The following is a 17777-nucleotide window of genomic DNA, read 5'->3' on the forward strand; positions in this document are numbered from 1 at the left end:
AAAGAGACGGAGGAGAGTGTGTCAAAACTGAATCTCTTTGGGTTTTGGACTATTGGTCATTTGCAGAAGCCATATCAGGCACTTGACAGATGTGATGGGAATTTTTCACAATTTTATGACATTTTACAGACTAAATGATAATTAATTAAATGAAGAAATTATTGACAAATAATCAGTGGTGACGAGGATGCCTAGTTGCGTCCAGAACAGAAACTGTAGAGGCCACAAATCATGAAAAGGAGGGAAATTCCACCAGAAAGACGCCACGAAGAATCATAATGTAGACACTACTGGTGGTGTCTACAAAGCCTGCGTATCATATTGTTCCCATTGTGTTAAGACTCTTTGAAGACGTGCTCTACGTGCAACCAACAATATACAGCAGCTCTGTACACACCTGCAAGAGACACCACAGAAATCTATAGCAGCAGCATCGTAACAAGTATAAACCAGCCTCGACAACAGGAGCTCAAATCTGCTTCCTGCAGTCTGACCCATCTGGTGAAAACCTTGCATGTGCTCGGTTAGCGGTGAGCTGTGTATAGCGGCCCCTTGCAGGATGGAAAATTGGATTGAGTATGGCAACTGAAGAGATGCTGAAATAATTCAAATAAAGCGAATACAAGTATGTTTGGTTAAGGAAAGTTTGATTGTGAGAATGATGAGAGTTGATGTCAAAGGAGAAATCTTATGCAAATGCTGTCGTTTTGCACAGTAGCTGTATAAGACTGACCACATCTGAGAGCTCTTCTCGCTAGCCTTGACCTTTGGTTTCACTCTCAGCAGCCAGTCCTCTTCAGGGATAGGAGGGCTGAGCATGTTGTACAGAGGATGGTCAAACAGCGCCTCCAGTTTTGACAACGCAGACTCCATAGGTTCTGCTCCGTCGGCGCCATAACGTCCCACCCTTGCTGCCGTGTTGATTAAAGCAGGATGAGCTTTGGCATCCTTATTGGCGTCTCCATTGGAAGAAGCTCTTTGTGCAGTATCGGTCGGTGGCTCCGCTACATCACTGATCCCCACAGAGGTGTAGTTGGTGTGTGCCAGGTCTCTCAGGATGTATGTCTTGGGTGGCAGTGGGTGGTCACAGGGCTGGTGGTAAATGGAAAGAGAGACAAGTGCCAGGAAGAGGTGGAGGAAAATGCTGATGAAGGCCAAGGACAGACAGATTGTCCTGGAGCGACGGCGCAAATACCACATCATCCTACTGAGAGGAGAGTGTGAGAGAGGGTCAGGAGAGGTGGACAACTGAAGGGAAGAAGAGAGAAAGAAAAATGTGGCGTAAAAAAGATTTAAAGAAAAAAAAAAAGGGGGGAGAATGTGAGAGAAAGCCATGTGGGTAAAGGTGATGAAAAACAAATTACAGTAATGGCATCAAGCAAACCTGACTTAATGAAGAACATGGCATTGATAAAGGCATTAAGAAAGCTTTTAACACTTTTATTTAAAAGTCTATGTCAGTCTACTCCTGCTCCCAACTCTGCAATCGATTCACTGAGAAAACATGAGAAAAAGGCAACTTACAACACAGCTTCCTACCTATTAAAATGCTTTCCGTCACTCCTCGGCTGTTGCTGCTTCCCAGTGGACTCAGACAGGACTCTATCCAGTATCCAGTCAGCCTTTACCCAGGTGTTTGAACTTTTCTACACCTTCTGCTACCAGGCTCGGGTCGGGAGAGGTGCCAGGTCAAAGTGATCTGGGGCCGGATCAATGTGTTTTCTCATCTCTTTGAAAAGTTGGTCTCTTCCTGCCGGTTTGTTTGTCACGTCTGAATCCATCAGTTTGACAAAATTGGACAACTTTTTTTGGATTTATAATTTTGGGGAAATCTCTAGAAGCCGCTCCAGTGAAGAAGAAGAAAAAAAAAAAACCTCTTAAATGTAAATGTGTATTTGATGTTGAACAGCGGGAGAATCACGATCTGCCAGGTCATTTGAATGACAGCCTGAGCTGTTTTAATCTGTACAGATAGGAGCAACATTAGCACACACACATCCACCAGCACTCACTCCTACTGTTCCCTCATCTCACCTGTCAGAACTGACTGAATTCATGAGACAGAGGCAGACTCTTTATGTCCTCATTAAATAATTCTTTATTGGCATTCGGTCTGCAGCTCGTATAAAGTACTGTACAACATCAGTGATCACATCATCTCTTGTCAGATTGAATATAGAACCCAAACCACGAGCAGTTAATTATCTGCAGTCTGGTAGAGGTCTCGACGAAGCAGGCTTCATAACCAGGCAGCTGGAGAGACACATGTTTCATATTCTGAGTGTATGTTTGCACTGAGACTTTGATTCAGGAACTTCAGACCTCCTGGAGAGTCCCACAGGATCCACTGCGTCTGTGAAGTATGCCTCTTTAAAGTCTGTGTGCATGTGTGTGTGTGTGCATGTGTGTGTGTGTGTGTGTGCGCGTGTGTGTGTGTGTCTACATGTTGTATATGTGCATCCAGGACAAAGAGAGAGATAGAGAGAGTTTAACAAAAATGTGTGTGTCACTCCCGTGTGACTGTTTGCACGGTGCACTGACTGTTCATGGAGAAGGATCACCTTTCTTTAAACATGACAGTCTGACTCATCTCTCTCAGCTGAACAGAGCGGATTGAAGGGATTTAGAGAAAGCTTTTCTCCCGTATTCATGCAGGTGGTCGTATTCATTAATTGTTAATCAGCGCTCATCAAACATGGATGTTTTGGATAACAGCACGAACAACATGCAAATGAAGCAAAAGAAATTTGATTTTCATGAACATCAGGAAAACCACAGTGGGAAGTGCAAGTTGTTGGAGACAGGGGTAGCTGGATTATATTTTTTGCATGAGCGTGTTTCGTTTATTATCTGTAAGGATTAGTCTGTCTTGATGAGTGACTATTAGTCCACAAACTTCTGTGACTAGAGAGAACAAACAAGTGTGGAAGGGCTGGGGTTTATTTTAGCTGGCACGGTGCCTCGCTGGGTCTCTGTGGAAAGCATACACAGATAAGGACACAGATGCTGGTTTTCCAACAGGGATGTTATGTTTGAAGGGCGACCAGGAATGTGACACTTGTTGACTAACAGAGATCAACAGAGGGTGAACTGGTTTATGCGTTTTTAGCTGTTCTAACTTTGGGTCCAGGCTGATATATCTAAACCTATTGAAGGGACTGACATTGAGACTGACCATTTTGGTTTGTAGTTAAATATCTTGACTATTGGATGGATTGCCATTAAATTTGGTACAGACATCCAGGGTGCCCAGAGGATGATCCCCTGACTTAGTCACGACCTTGAGAAAGCCGTCCATGCCCTAATAAATTCAAGGTTAGATTACTGCAATGCACTTTATGTCGGCGTCTCCCAGTCTTTTCTCGGTCGCCTTCAACTTGTGCAAAACGCTGCTGCCCGTCTTTTAACCGACACTAACAGACGGGTGCACATCACTCCTGTTCTTAACTCTCTTCATTGGCATCCTGTCCTTTATCTTAACGGCCTTGCCCCATAGTATTTATCTGAGCTTTTAACTGTCTGAAATCCTGGTAGACCTCTGAGGTCAACAAATCAACTTTTGCTGGAAGTGCCCAGCTCAAAATACAAACACTGGGGTGACTTTCTGTTGCTGCCCCCAGGCTCTGGAATAAGCTCCCTGCCGAGATGCGTCTTATTTCTGACCTGGGCCTCTTCAACTCAAGGCTAAAAACTTACCTATTTAGGATGGCCTTTAATACCCAGTAGTATGATAACACTTTTATCTTATTTTATCTTAATTGATTTTGTTGTATTTTATTGCTCTCATTGTTCTTTTATTATTTTTTTTAATTGTTTTCACTTATTTTTCTCTTTATTTATTACCTGTTGTAAAGCACTTTGGTACACCGAAAGGATTGTTGTAAAGGGCTGTATAAATAAATTACATTTACATTACATTTACATTTAGTCTAGCAACACCATGAGGTGAGCATTTGTCGTTTTGAGGGAAAAGTCTCAACCACTATAGCATGGATTTCCAGATAACTGTGTTATTGTAATTTGTGTGTATTTCTAATTAGCAAATGTTAGAATGCTAACACCATAAACTAATATGGTGAATGTGGAGAAAACATTATAACTGTTAATAAGAAGCATCTTAACATTATCATTTTAAGTATTTTAACATGTTGGAGAAAGAAAGAGAAGAAGAAAACGCCTCACGGCGTTGCTGAGGCATCGTGTTCAGACGGACGGACAGACGGATGGATGTACGGACGAACCTGGCTGTCGCATAATTATGTTTACGCCCAAGTGACAAAGCCCTTTAGGGGGTGAAGTAATTATGATGGGAGCGCAGGATTAATTGAGGAGACATTGTTATAGAGGGACAAGGTCCATGTAGGGAGGAGGACGGGTGGATGGACGGGTCAACAGAACACTGGAGTTTAATAAGGGAGACAGCTGTTCATTTCCTGCTTCCACCCACCCCCAGGCAATGTTGTTTTCTTGATGCAGCAAAATACTAACCACTGTTATGATTTGCATTGTGCTGACATGGAGATGTGACTTGTTTAAATTAAAATTATTATGTGCCTGAGCTGTTTTGTTTATTTAAGCGAGGAAGCAGCTTTGCAGCTTGTGAGAACTGCTTTACATTTCACATGGTTTTTAAGGTTGTCGGCATTGTATAGAATTAGAGAGCTGTTATTTAAGTGTCATTTGTGTTTTATTCACTTTTTTTTTTTTTTACGTCGGTTGACAAAGGATATCCTCAGCCTCCAGAAAGGTGATGAGGGGAAATAATCATACAAGTGCAAACAGCAATAACTGTCGTCTCCATATCTTTCCCTCCAGTCATCTGATTTGTTTTTCTTACTTCAGCTCAGCTACAAGCCTTCTGGGCTTTTTACGTTTTGCTAAGTGTCTTACTTTTTGTCTAATGCACTCTTTCTGTCTCTGCCCCTCACTGATGTATTATAAACAAGCTGTCTCGGGTTTGATCCACACACAACGCTCGTCTTTCATCCCCTCTCGCTTCATTTCACCACCCTCCTCCGTTTCCCCCAAAACTTATGGTACCCTTTTTATTTCAGTCTAGAGATGAGCTAATGAAACACACAGTCACAGCAACTGATGGTCAAAATGGGAGCTGCCTCACACACACACACATACACACTCATATTAATATTGGATTGTGTTTCTCATTTCTCAATAAAAAAAAAAGCCCACTAGCAATGTTCAGATGAAAAATTCATCCCTCTCTCCTGCAGTCCTCTGTCGCCCTCCGTTTCTAACTGCTGGCTGCCCTTCCCTCGCTCTGCTCCTCTCTTACTCTCTGTACCCTCGAGCGACTCGTGAAATCTGAGACTCTTCAGTCTCTAAACTCTCAAAAACCCACTTTCTCTTTGACACGAAGTCTCCTTTTTCTCTACCAGCAATCGGATTCTGCGAGTTGTCAGTCACTACGTTTTCACCCAGCTGCAGATTCTTTCCCTCCTTCACCTCCTGTATATCTACCGCTAACACGCATCCACGCACACACTCTCATGCACACACACCCAGGGTCGCTCAAACCTTCCACCTGTCACTGCAGGTGGTGAGGAAGTTGCTAAGATACAGCACCGAGCTTTTCCAACACAGACAGATCCTTCGAATGAGAACACAGTGTGAGAGCACGACACTGTGTTTGAACTTCAACATCAACAGTTACGGTACTAATCTGTGTAAACAAAAAAATGTTTTTTTTCCTACTGCCTGCTGCTGTGCCATGATATGTGAAGGCTTTGACAATTGCTGTGCCACTAGTCGCCTAGTAAACATCAACTATTCTATTATAATTTCTCTATTTTTATTTATTTAAAAAACTTTTTTTTCCTACATAGTACTAAAAGGAGAGATGGATTATAAGAGCTTTCCTCCACTAAATTAAAGTTTGGTGTTGAATTATTCTATTCATTCATTCACACATTTTTTGCAGGATTGAAAATAGTGAATTTTAATAGCATTTGGTATCTGCCCTTGGAAATGTATTAGCATTAATAAACTAACTTTAAATTTTAAAATGTAAAATGCACTTTAGATCCCAAATTCCACAGAAAAAAAAAAAACATATATCTTAACCTCTCAACACCAGGTGTAAAAACCAAAGACACACAGATCCCAGTTGGTGTTAGAGAGAAGTGTGCATGACATTTAACATTTGCCTCATGTGGTAATTCACTGCGTGCTCCACAGAGCCTCTTGCAAGGAGCCACATCCGCCTCAGCAACCTCGCCTGACACTCCCTCCACGTCTCATTCTGCGTCTCCCTAATCTGGGCTGCGGTCGAAAAAGACCAAATAATCTCCTCTCCTCACTTTTTCCTTGACCTCGGTGGAAAACATCATGAGGTCAAGGGAAGATGTGAAGGAGAATTCATAAGGATTTAGGGAAAGACAGAAAATCTGGCTGCACTTACACTAGACACCACAGACTTTACTTATAACACATGGACGATAAATACTCCTTTTTTTTTACCTTTTTATACATTTTAACACAATGGGAGGGGATTTAGTGAAACATTTATGTTTATAGTATTTAATTATTTTGTTTGTTGGTTCGCTAATGTTATTATAGCTATTTAAATTATACTATTGTATCTCACTGTCAGCTTTCTCTCATCTGAGGCACTTTGAACTGCACTAACCTGTATGAAAAGCGCTACACAAATAAAGTTCGATTGATTGACTGATCATTAACAAGAAATTCAATATGTCGTTCTTCTTCACTACCACCCTGCCAGATCGTAGCCTCTGCTTCGGTTCGACTGCTCTGTCTCTGACCCCTGACCTGGCTCTCCTCATCGTCCTTGTGTTTCTAAAGCCTCTACTCTCCCGAGGCTGCTCCTCTGGTCTCCACCCTCATCCACAGCACCATCATCTCCATCACCATCTTCAATAAATTATCCCTTATCCAGCACCTTGCCCACCCCTCGTCTGTGTCTGCACTCGGGTTCAATAGTTCAGGAGCCCCACTTAACAGCGGGATAATGAGCCTCCTTCCTGCACACTGGGGAGAGCATTTCGGTGTTGGGAGTGAGCAAACTGGCAGAGTCTTTAGTGTGACTCTGTGGCTCTTTGTATGAATTTTTAACAACACTGAGGAGACACAGTGAGAGGGAGGAGATATATAAAGAGTGTTTGAGGTGAATAATGAATGAGATGCATCACAGGGTGGAACTATGTTTACTGACACAAGAGCCACTGCGTTAATCAGAGGGCTGTTACAATGGCCGCAGAATGTGCAGGCTTCCCTCGCATGAAATAAGCCGACCAGGTGACTCAGGGTGAAAGCTATCAGTGTATTACACTGGCAGGAATCCAAGCAAATCTGGATGTATCTATGTCAAATCCATTGCGGTCATTAAAGGGAGATTTTTTACAGGAGAAATGCTGTAATATCAAAAATGCAAAATCAAAAATACCATGAATGGATTTTTTTTGTTGAGAGCGAGACTTTCTTGCCCAAACTCCTTTTGAGAGCCGTCTGGTAACAACACAAGGTCGGAGATGACGACAGTCAGTGATGCAGACATTGCACGTGTTTGCAGGTCATTCTAACTTTCAGATTTTAACTGTATAATAATCTCAACATCAGTCGACTTAAAAATTGATTTGTTGGAGGCTTTCAATGGGAAATTACTTAGAATTGTTAAATAACTACGCAGGCAAATTATTTCAGAGAAAGACATTTTGGACCAAGATCAATCTATGATATAATCAATCAGGAACAATCTCTAAATGATTTGAGGGTAGATTCTCACTGGTTAAGTCATAGAACAAATACCTTTCAAAACCATCGTGGTTGTTTGAATTCTTCAGATTTGAGAATAGCACCTGAACCCTGACACCCTGAAATGATGTTCATGTTGGGCAACATCACGACAACATAACAGACAAGAACATGTATTGATCAACAGCTCTGGACCCAGGCTTGCTCTCTGCTCTTCACAGATACGGTTGTAAAACTGTAGCATGTAAAACTACTTTCATTTCTAATTCAGAAAGTTTCAATTGTCACTTGACCATCGGGTGAAACAGACAGATCACCGTGACTTGACTATTTCCTGCAAAAATCAGACATGTTGGCAACAAGTGTGAACAGAAGGGAAGTGGTGACGGTGAGGCGTGAGGGCAAGAGTGCAGGCTGACCTGATTTTGGGGTCATGGTGTTTGGGTACTGAAATGTTCAGGTTGAAGTTGCCAGATTTTGCTATTCTGTCAATAACAGTGGCCTCCCTCCATTTCTGGGTCAAAATGCCCTCTGCACTGTCATGGTGCAAAAGGGCCACTTCAATTACACAACATCATAGTTCTTTCTCTGAAGCAGACACATCTTTTTTTTTAATAAGTCTGTAGTACTGATATCAAAAACTATGCAGTGTAATATTCTGTTAACAAATCTTTCTCAACATTCACGTGTAATATAAAACTGAATGTACTTGAATTATTTATGTGTTGCAGATCACCTCTTTCTACCAGTTCATGTCTATCAGTCTACAACATGGCGCTAATAGGAGGCCACATATTAATATTGTAAACATGAGGTAAAGCAGTCGTTTGGTTAGTCGACTGTTGATGCTTGTCGACTGACAATAATGTGTCTATTCAAATGAATAAGATACTGTGTTAACAGATATTTAACGTCATGATTCTTGTTTATTTCAGTTCACAAATGTATAAATAGTCAAGTTAATGTCAGATTTATCTTTTCGTTACCTGATAATTGAAACTGCAAATAAAGCTCATTTTACATCATATTCTGTATATAGTTGACTAATTAAACACATTTATATTTGCACATCCTGCATAACGCACATCTATATACACACACGTGTACCACCAAGAGTACTTTTCACTAACACTGATTTGAATTGGTGCACTGATGCATTTGAAATAGATTACATGAACTGGAGCATCTCTCACTGAAACCACAGAGCAGAGCAAGCTGAGTGGAAATGTGCCTCTTGGTGTCAATAAGGAACTCGACGAAGAACACTTCAGAAAAATTGGCAGTTTTAGCAACTTTTTCCCACAAAATAATTCAATTTGCCTTAAGAGGGAAATAACATTTAAACTGTAACACAGCATCTTTTCAAAACAACTTTTTCCAGTCTCTCAGGGAAAACCTGCCTCAGCCAATCTGACAAGTCCCTAACACTCCATCATTTCTCTTTTTTTCCTTATGAACATAAAACTTTGTTGGGGTATTTTTGGAAGCATCTTTGTTAGTCCCCTCCTCTGTGTACTTCTTGTGTATAAAAAGCCTTGGAAAAACAGTTGGTGGCATGTTTTTCCTCTGTGTGAAGCACATACTACTTTTATAGCACATACTCTTTACCAACATTTTTAACCGAAACTCAAAATCTATTGATACTTGAGACAAATGTGTCATTTGACTCCTGGCGATGCGGGTGCAGTCACTAATGATTCTATTTTCTAAAAAACACCACTTCTACCCGTTACAGTTCGCTCTCAACTTACCAGAAATGCCTTTTTCCTCAGCAGCTATTGTTGCAAAGTTGCGTTTGCTTATGATTGACTTAATTTGACCTTAAATGCCTGAAACTTAATGAGTGGAAGTGTAAACCTGCAGCCACGAACAATTGTGAAGAACACAGGCGACAGTCTATGTTCCTATTTCATCACATTTCAGTGTTTATTGTACAATCAGGTCAGTTCACACATAATGGTCCATTGCACTGGATCATTAAAACTGGCATCACCATGAAAACAATCACATTGCTAATATCACTCAGTTGGGTGATATTATTAGGGATTATTACAAACACCTTTACAGGGAGAAAAGGTGGATCGGGTTTAGTGTTGCTTGGCTCATGAGACGCTGAGCCTTTAGTTGTAAGAAGATGACACTGGTCTTTAAAAAGAAGTTTTTCAAGTCGCATCAAAATATGTACACATAAAAAATATTACAAATTTTATTAAAAGACTAGTGCGGCTTGAGAGAGAGAGAAAAGACACGTGTGTAACGTTACAGACAGCGTGGACAGTTTACTGTTGCACAAACTGCTGAGGGTGGTGACAATGAAATGTTATTTCAAAAAACTGTGTGTGTCCAGCACACACAAACATATAAACTCACTCACACACACGCTCCCTGAAGAGGAATGAGGATAAAGGACTTTGGAGACCCTGGCTGGCTGTATTGTTTGTAAAAGTTAAACTTACTTGCACATGCACACTCACAAATGTTTAGGACCGTGGATACAGCTTCAGAGAAAAAAAAACAGAGAAAAGTGACAAACAAGGCAGGAAGCTATTTTTATGCCAAAGTGACTGCCGCTCTCAAAATTCCCTTTCAAGTATCTTCCCTGCCAACTGTGTTTTTAACTGGACGAGATCTCCAAGTGATGGTTTGCTATCTGCCACAGTGGCTGGTTGTGTGGACAAACTGACCTGCCGCAACACAAATGTAACCAGCGTCTGGCTGGTAGCTGGTGCTCATTCCCAGCCCAGTGACCATGTCAGAGGGGAGGAGGGGCAGCGAGGAGGTGCTACGAGCACTTCCAAACACATACGGCCAGGCTCCCTCCAAAGAACATGTAGAGCAGGTTCTTCACCTCGTGCGTGACCTCAAAGCCGAAGCCTTCACCGATCACTACGTGCCACGAGCTCCCAAATTTCTTGTCCATAGACTCCTTGATCATCTTTGCTGCACTCTGGGAAAGACAGTGAGGACAAATATAATTAATAAAAATATTAACGTGTTATATGGATTAAAGCCTATTGTTAATAATAATGATAATAATTTATAATAACACCAGATAAATATTAAAAGCTGACAGAACAATATACACTTACCTCATTGTTGGTTGCAAACTTTTCACAGGCTGTAACACAGAGCTCCATGGTCTCAACCCTCATTTCCTCTGGCATGTCCGTGTGCTGAGAACAACACAAATTGTAAGGTCTACATTTTCCTGTCCGGTCTATTACATACCGGTATTATGAGAGAAATGTGGACCAACAGGAATTAAACTCTAAAAACTTTCTCACTTTAGATATCTAAAACAATTTAAGAACTTTATACCAAACTATACAACAGAGCAAAAGTAAGACAGTTTGCTGTATGCTGCAATCACAAATGTGAAATGTAAATGTCAACAACCCAGTGCAACTTCAAGAATGTCATGAGTGGCTGACCAAATGTGCGACTACAAACACCACAGGACAAAAGGTGACAAATATGTTGGCAATCAGATATTTTGCAGATACAAAAAACAGTGCAGCACTGCTGTGTAGCCTATGTGCTACGATTTGTTCATCTTTGTTTATATAAGAAATAATGTTACATCAATCTGAGCAAAGATATTTTTCTCCACCACTTTCTGTTTATATATTTTGAGTTATCTGTTGATTGCATAATATGCACATATAAATACCACATGGGGTGTGATGAAATTCTGTCTGAATCTTATAATGTAAGGTAATGCCTTGAAGGAATCTTGTGTGTGCCTTTCTTTAATAAAAACTCATGCCCTATGATGGATAACTGTTAAATATTTGAGTCTGTAAAGTACACTTTCTCTCAGCTGCAGTTCAGTCAGGACATGGTAGCAGTTTCTTACATTCCCCAAAAGCAGTTACAAAAAGCTCATACAGATTTTAGCAGTCACATTTTATGAACTTAGTAACAATTGCATTTGCAGCACTAAAACTTGTTAGCCTAAGATTTGCGGCCTACACAGCAAATTTATGCAATGACAATGTAAAGTTGACGCTGTCATTGCAGAATGGGCTGCTCCCAGCCGCAGTTAGGATGTTTTTGTCCTGTAACCACTGGCACTGTCCCACTTCTCTCCTACCCTGATGAGAGGGAAGCTGTGAAGTCTCTTGTAGTCGGCCTCTTCTTTTTTTCCCTCGCCAGTCCCAGCCATTCCGACTCCTGCAAAAGGACATTTACTACATGTTAACAAAAAAATTATATCAATACTTAGAAGCTCTGCTAAATGTGTGTTTCGTGTGTACAGTCCAGTATCACACAGAAGAATCTGTAGCTAACTACTCTCAACAAGAACCGGCTGGGGACGTGGTTAGCTAACATCACTTAGCCGTTACTAGCTAGATACAACAAGTATCGTATCGTAGTTAACATCAGAATAGACTATTTCACTTTTGGGCAGTATACATATGTCGCACATTACGACTGGTTTCGTGAACTTGATCAGGCTTTATCATGTTTGTAACCTTAAATAGCTTGATAGGTTTCTACTAGCTAGCTAATTAGCCTAGCTAGTTCGATGGCAAACAGCTGATGCTACCGGTTGATGTTTTCTATCCAAAATTTGACTTATTATAATGCACTGTCGTGTGATTACCGGTGACGGTGTGTTGTCGATAGTTTATAAATGCAAAGTGACACGGAGGCGGGTTACTTACGAGGCGTTTGTCCAGCGAAAACTTCTCCTATTTTACTCCCAGTTCGGTCGTTAAGGAGACATTTTAAACAACAGACGTCCGTAGAGAGTAGTCCCGCCCACCACAGCCAAACGCCGTTCCTATTGGTTCAGAGGCTGTCAATCAACTGAAAGAGAACGCGGTTGTAAACCGCCCCTTTTCACCAAAACTACTTATTTGTTTGTTTTCGATTGAAAATGAATGTATGAGAATGTATTCAACAGCGCATCACTATAATAATTGTGCAAAGACACCTACTACTTTCCCATCTAGCTGCACTGGTATGCAAAATTGTGGGAACCGCTGTGCAAACTACATATTTTGTAGATTTTTGAAGTAAAGAAAACTAAAAATATTCCCTGCAGCTAACAGACACGGGGAAATTTTAACTGTAACACTCCCAAGACAGCCTAAAAACATCTCAAAACTTGAAGTGATCTACAGGAAAAGTGGGTGAAAATTCCTAAATCAAGTAAAAAAAAAAAAAAGGACTGGCTACTAAAATAGTTTGCAAGCTTTGATATCAAGTCAATTATTCAGATGATTTATTAATAAGTAAAGAATAGTAAAACCAGACTCTAAAAATACAACATTACAAATAAAAGTCCTGCGCTCAAAACTTGGAGCTAATTTTGACTGCGTTATATCTGTAACAATGTAATAGTGCAGGACCACTGCAGTAAAATCACTCTATTCACAATTTTACTTGATAGTATTAGCAAAAAGTACCCCTGTTCATTATGCCGATTAATCCCTGTCAGTGCTGAATTATTATATCACCAGATTACATTTGATGCATTAACATTAACAGTACTTAAATGTTGTTGTCAATTAAGGTGGAGCTAATTTAACTGCTTTATGTACTGGTTCTTTTAATCTGTGACAATGCACCAGTGCAGTAACACTAAAAGTAAGTGATGAAATGTTACTCAAATAAAAGTAAAGAAGTATTAGCAACAAAATGACTACTATTTATTATGCAGAATGGTCAGTGTTATATTACTGAATCAGAATATTTGATGAATGTTGTTTTGTAGTATACTTTAATGTTGTAGTTGTTTGGGGTGGAGCTAATTTCAACAGCTTTAAAGGGTAATTTAAAAAAAAAAAGACAATTATCTTAACTGTAACTATTTATATTTTTGTGTAAACTCTTAATCTAAAAAGTACTGTATTTATTTGACAGCTGTACTCTTAAATAAATGCAGTGGAGTAAAACGTACTATACTTCCTTCATAAATGTAGTGCAGTACACGTAGCATAAAATGGAACCGTCAAGTGAAATAAAAGTAATTTAGTATGTGCAATTCCTTTTTTAAAATTTCATTTTCATTTTTGAATTAATGCACTGTGATAAAAGGAGTCCAATATATGAAGACAGACTGCTGGTTCATTCATCTAATGAAGAAGTGGTATGAATGTTGCATAAATGTACAGACTTTCCACCACGGTCTAACTATGTGTCTGTCTGCCTGTTCTAAAATTACACCACTGTCTAACAGACTGTGTGCAAGTGAAACCCGTTTCAATCCGTCCTAATCAGCCCTCTCACTGACTCTGACCCACATTCAGCTGGAAACATCTGGGTGGAATCCCCAGGTGGAGAGCTGTGGCCCAGAATTGTCAGTATGCTACACACACACACACACACACACACACCCACACACACACACACACACACACACACACAGATGCCACAAACCCAAACTCACACACACAGAAATCCACAAAGCTTTGAAAGTGAGATAGGCCCAGATTCTCTGTCTGTTAGCCTGCGTTGTGCATTTAGTGTCACACGCCCGATGAAGTAACCCAGTCTGAAATTCCACAACAAGCATCTGGATTACTTTGCTTTCTGAAACAATGAGTCTGCTCTGGATTAGAGAGGATTATCAATCAATCCCCAGAGAGGCAGACAAGCAGATCACGTGATAATCTTTCTCCTCTTCTATTTGTCTTTTTTTCCTCGTCTCTACTCGTCTTTCTGCACCCAGGAGGATTCTACAATTTGTAGATCATAAGTTTAAACCTAGCCCCTCACCTCATCTCTACTGCCTCCTTTTGATAAACAGTATGAGCCATTAACTAATTGCACAGCGACAGATTATGTTATGAAATGCTTTTGCAGGGGCTTTGATCGGACCAGTCGACCCAGTTTGGCGACAACATCGGTTAGAGAGCCAAATAAATACATTCTGACTGAACAATCCCAACTCAGGGTCCTGTTAATACTCCCAGAGCTTTCAATCATATCACACATTCTTCATCAGTGGGTGGAATTTGCTCAGTTGTCATGGTGATGAGTGTGTTTTAATGGGGGCTGAAAAGCTGTATGATTTCAAACTCAGGACTTTTCATCCTTTTGGGCATAGAGTTAAGATACTCAAGGTCTTCTTACTAGCTTTTTCTGGAAATGTTTAACCATATCATGTCAGCTTCTTCATCATGGAACTTGAATTGCTCTTATCTCGTCTCCAATGATAACAATCAACTTTCATGCTTATCAGATTTTAGACAAAGTGATATCATTAGAGCTAAAACTAGCAGTCATAAACTAATCTATTGCAAAAAATCAACATTTATTTTGAAAATTGATTAACTGTTCAGGTCAATTGATAGCTGTTTGTTGATTAACTGAAAGTTAAAGGTTAATGAACTGTATTGTACTGTAGAGTTTAAAATATGCATTTTGGTCAGAGAGCAAAAAGCAAAAAGAAATGTTATTGCTTTACTCTCAACAATCGTCTGTTTTTATATTTATATATATATATATATATGTATATATATATATATATTTGGTGCTGTATTGATTAAAAAAATAGCATGTTAGCATAGCATCATACTGATAAACAGCTTATGCATGTTGTGTGCATTCTTGGATCAAGTGTGAAACATAAAATATACTGCGAGAGAGAAAGAGAGGGAGCATTAAATACCCAGGTGAGAAGCTCACAAAGAGGAGTGCCGGAGGGCTGGAAGGTTGACCTGAAATAAGAATGTCAAAACAAAAAGAGAGAAGAAGATGGAGGTGTTTTTTGACACAAGGTGTAGTGAAAAAAATTGTCAACAGGGGAGGAGAAAGGGATGTAAGAGGGGGAGGAGGAAGAGGTGATGGTGGTGCTGGCATAAAGACCTTGAGGAAAGTATTCATCATGAGGAGAAAATAGTGTATAAACATTTTGTGGTAAATATGAGATGAAGCAGAGTCCTGAACACAGAGAAAAATGCTGCTTTACTTGATGGTGAAGAAAGTTAAGGAAAACAGTTTGTATAATTGACGACAGCGTTAGAGAGCGAAGCAGTTCAAGGTGAAGGACTGATCAACAGTGAAATGACAGTGTACATGTGGAGGGTGATGAAGAATTGCTTGACTGGAGATCTAGCAGCGATGACACGATGCAGTGCAGCGAGAATAAAATTCATTTGAAATCTGCGTCTGTATTCACAAGTGTAATGACTCAGGCGGGTTGGACTCAAATGCAGAATCAAAGAGGCAGGTACAATGAAGATAATTTAATAACAAAAGCAGGATTACATGTAGATGAGATGACAAAGATAACTGGCAGGAAAACTGGTAGATGAAAAAACACACGCTCAAAGCAGCAACACGAGGAAAACATCACAGAACCAGAACTCGAACAGGAACTAAAGCAGAACTAACTCTGAGGAAACTGAACAGATAAACTGAGGAGGAGTGATGGAAATACAGAGACTTAAATACACTAGTCAGGGGAAGACAATAGGACACAGGTGAAACTAAAAAGACTGTGGGAAGCAATCACACAGGTGGGGAACAAACAAAGACAGGAGCAAAAACCCATGATGGACACACAGGGAAGATAATTTCAAAATAAAACAAGGAGTCCAAGCAAAGAGTCACTGAGAGGGGCAGATCATGACGGCGAGGAAGGCTGACACGCTGCGAGCGTCTTCGCAGGAAGGGACGAGAAAAGAAATGAGAAAGAAAAAAGAGAAGGATTATGAGAGGGATGAAGATTTGCTTCAAAAAATTAATATTTGAGTTGGTGTGCGTGCGACGGAGAGTGCAGTGGTGGTGGGTCACACAAGGATTTCCATAATATCTGCTTTCATGCCTCAGAGAGAGAGAGGTAATTAAGGTGTATGTATAATTCAGCAGCAGAGGAAGCAGATTGCTGGGGAGGGGAGAGGAAGACCCCATGTGACTCTGCTAACAAGCTGTGACAGAGGCGACATCAACAGAGAGATGGAGCAGGGAATCATCACCCAAAAAAAAACTGTGAAGGAAAATAGTCACTGACCGACTGTGAGGTTGGCTGACTGATTAACCAACTGATTGACTGACTCACTAACGCACGCACTCACTGATTGATTGTTTGATTATGTAATTCATCGGTGGTAAGAGGCAGTCGATCGTGTTGGGTTAGTTAGAGTTGTGCGGAGTGAATTAATCATTTTCATGGCATATATTAGGCATTTTATGCATTCATGTATCTATTTTAATTAGCAATTAATTATTTCTTGAATGATGTTGCTGTATTCATTCATTCATCTGGGTTCAAAATAGTTCTTGAGGGTTCCTTGGGATTTTACACTTTTCCCAGTGTTAAGCAGTGTTACATAAGCAAGTATTTGTAGTTTTAAGAACCAAAAATCATCTCAGTGTACATGTTGGTGAGCCAATCATAAGAGAGGAGGCTCTGAGCCTCTCCTCTGATTGGCTGACTGTTTTCTGAGTGATTGAACAAAAATATAACAGATTTCAGGTAAAACCAAATCCTGCAAGGTTGGATGGTGGGGTCAGGTGGGCGGGGCTTGGGGCATGGCTGAGAGTGGTGACTGCTTTGTTGTGACATCACAAAGTTACAGGAAGTCCCGACGGCTGGTTTTAAGTCTCAGTGTCTGAATACAGGCTGTGTGCATTTCTCTGTGGACTGAGGCTTTGATACTTTCACAGTATTAATATAGAACCTAGACCTGCTTTATAATATAAAAAAAGACATGGAAATCTACCTTTATACAATGTGGGACCTTTGAAGTATCACCAGAGTTACTGAAGGTCATCCCGAGGGGGGCATGAATATGTGCAGCAAATTTCATGATAAAACATTTAATAATTGTTGAGATATTTCACTAATAAACAGGGAAATTCATGATGGCACAAGAGTAAAGTCAGCGAATCATCAAAGTCAGTAGGATCCATCCTCTGAGGACCATGAATGTCTGTACATAAGTTCATGGCAATCCCTGCAGTTGTTGTTTAAATATTTCAGTATAGACCAAGAGAAAAAGAAATCTTGCTATTCAAGCAGTTTATTGGCAGAGCTTTAATTTCTGTAGCCCTTGGACGATGAATAAACTCCTAGAAGGCAGCTTATGGTG

At 40.3% G+C, this 17777-nt stretch overlaps 2 protein-coding genes across 2 annotated transcripts in view; both read right to left on the reverse strand.

Annotated features, from left to right (window-relative positions):
* Nucleotides 1-1616, reverse strand: part of LOC111673427 (extracellular serine/threonine protein kinase FAM20C-like) — a 33901-nt gene extending 32285 nt beyond the window's left edge. The window contains exons 1-2 of the mRNA XM_023431186.2: nt 1540-1616; nt 734-1248 (exon numbers count right to left, since the gene is read on the reverse strand). Of these exons, the coding sequence (XP_023286954.1) occupies nt 734-1203 (470 nt within the window). The 5' untranslated portion in view covers nt 1204-1248; nt 1540-1616. The remainder of the gene's footprint in view (nt 1-733; nt 1249-1539) is intronic.
* An 8016-nt stretch (nt 1617-9632) lies between these two features.
* On the reverse strand, nt 9633-12490 carry LOC111673424 (dynein axonemal light chain 4). Its single transcript, XM_023431180.2, has 4 exons — nt 12399-12490; nt 11825-11904; nt 10821-10904; nt 9633-10678 (listed from the first exon to the last, which is right to left on the reverse strand). The coding sequence occupies exons 2-4, from the start codon at nt 11894-11896 to the stop codon at nt 10514-10516; spliced, it is 321 nt and encodes a 106-aa protein (XP_023286948.1). The 5' UTR covers nt 11897-11904; nt 12399-12490; the 3' UTR covers nt 9633-10513.
* Nucleotides 12491-17777: the final 5287 nt, after the last annotated feature.

Source organism: Seriola lalandi, unplaced genomic scaffold, assembly GCF_002814215.2.
Source record: "Seriola lalandi dorsalis isolate HSWRI2012SDOR001 ecotype SW California unplaced genomic scaffold, Sedor1 jcf7180002054918, whole genome shotgun sequence".
NCBI classification, from domain to species: Eukaryota; Metazoa; Chordata; class Actinopteri; order Carangiformes; family Carangidae; genus Seriola; species Seriola lalandi.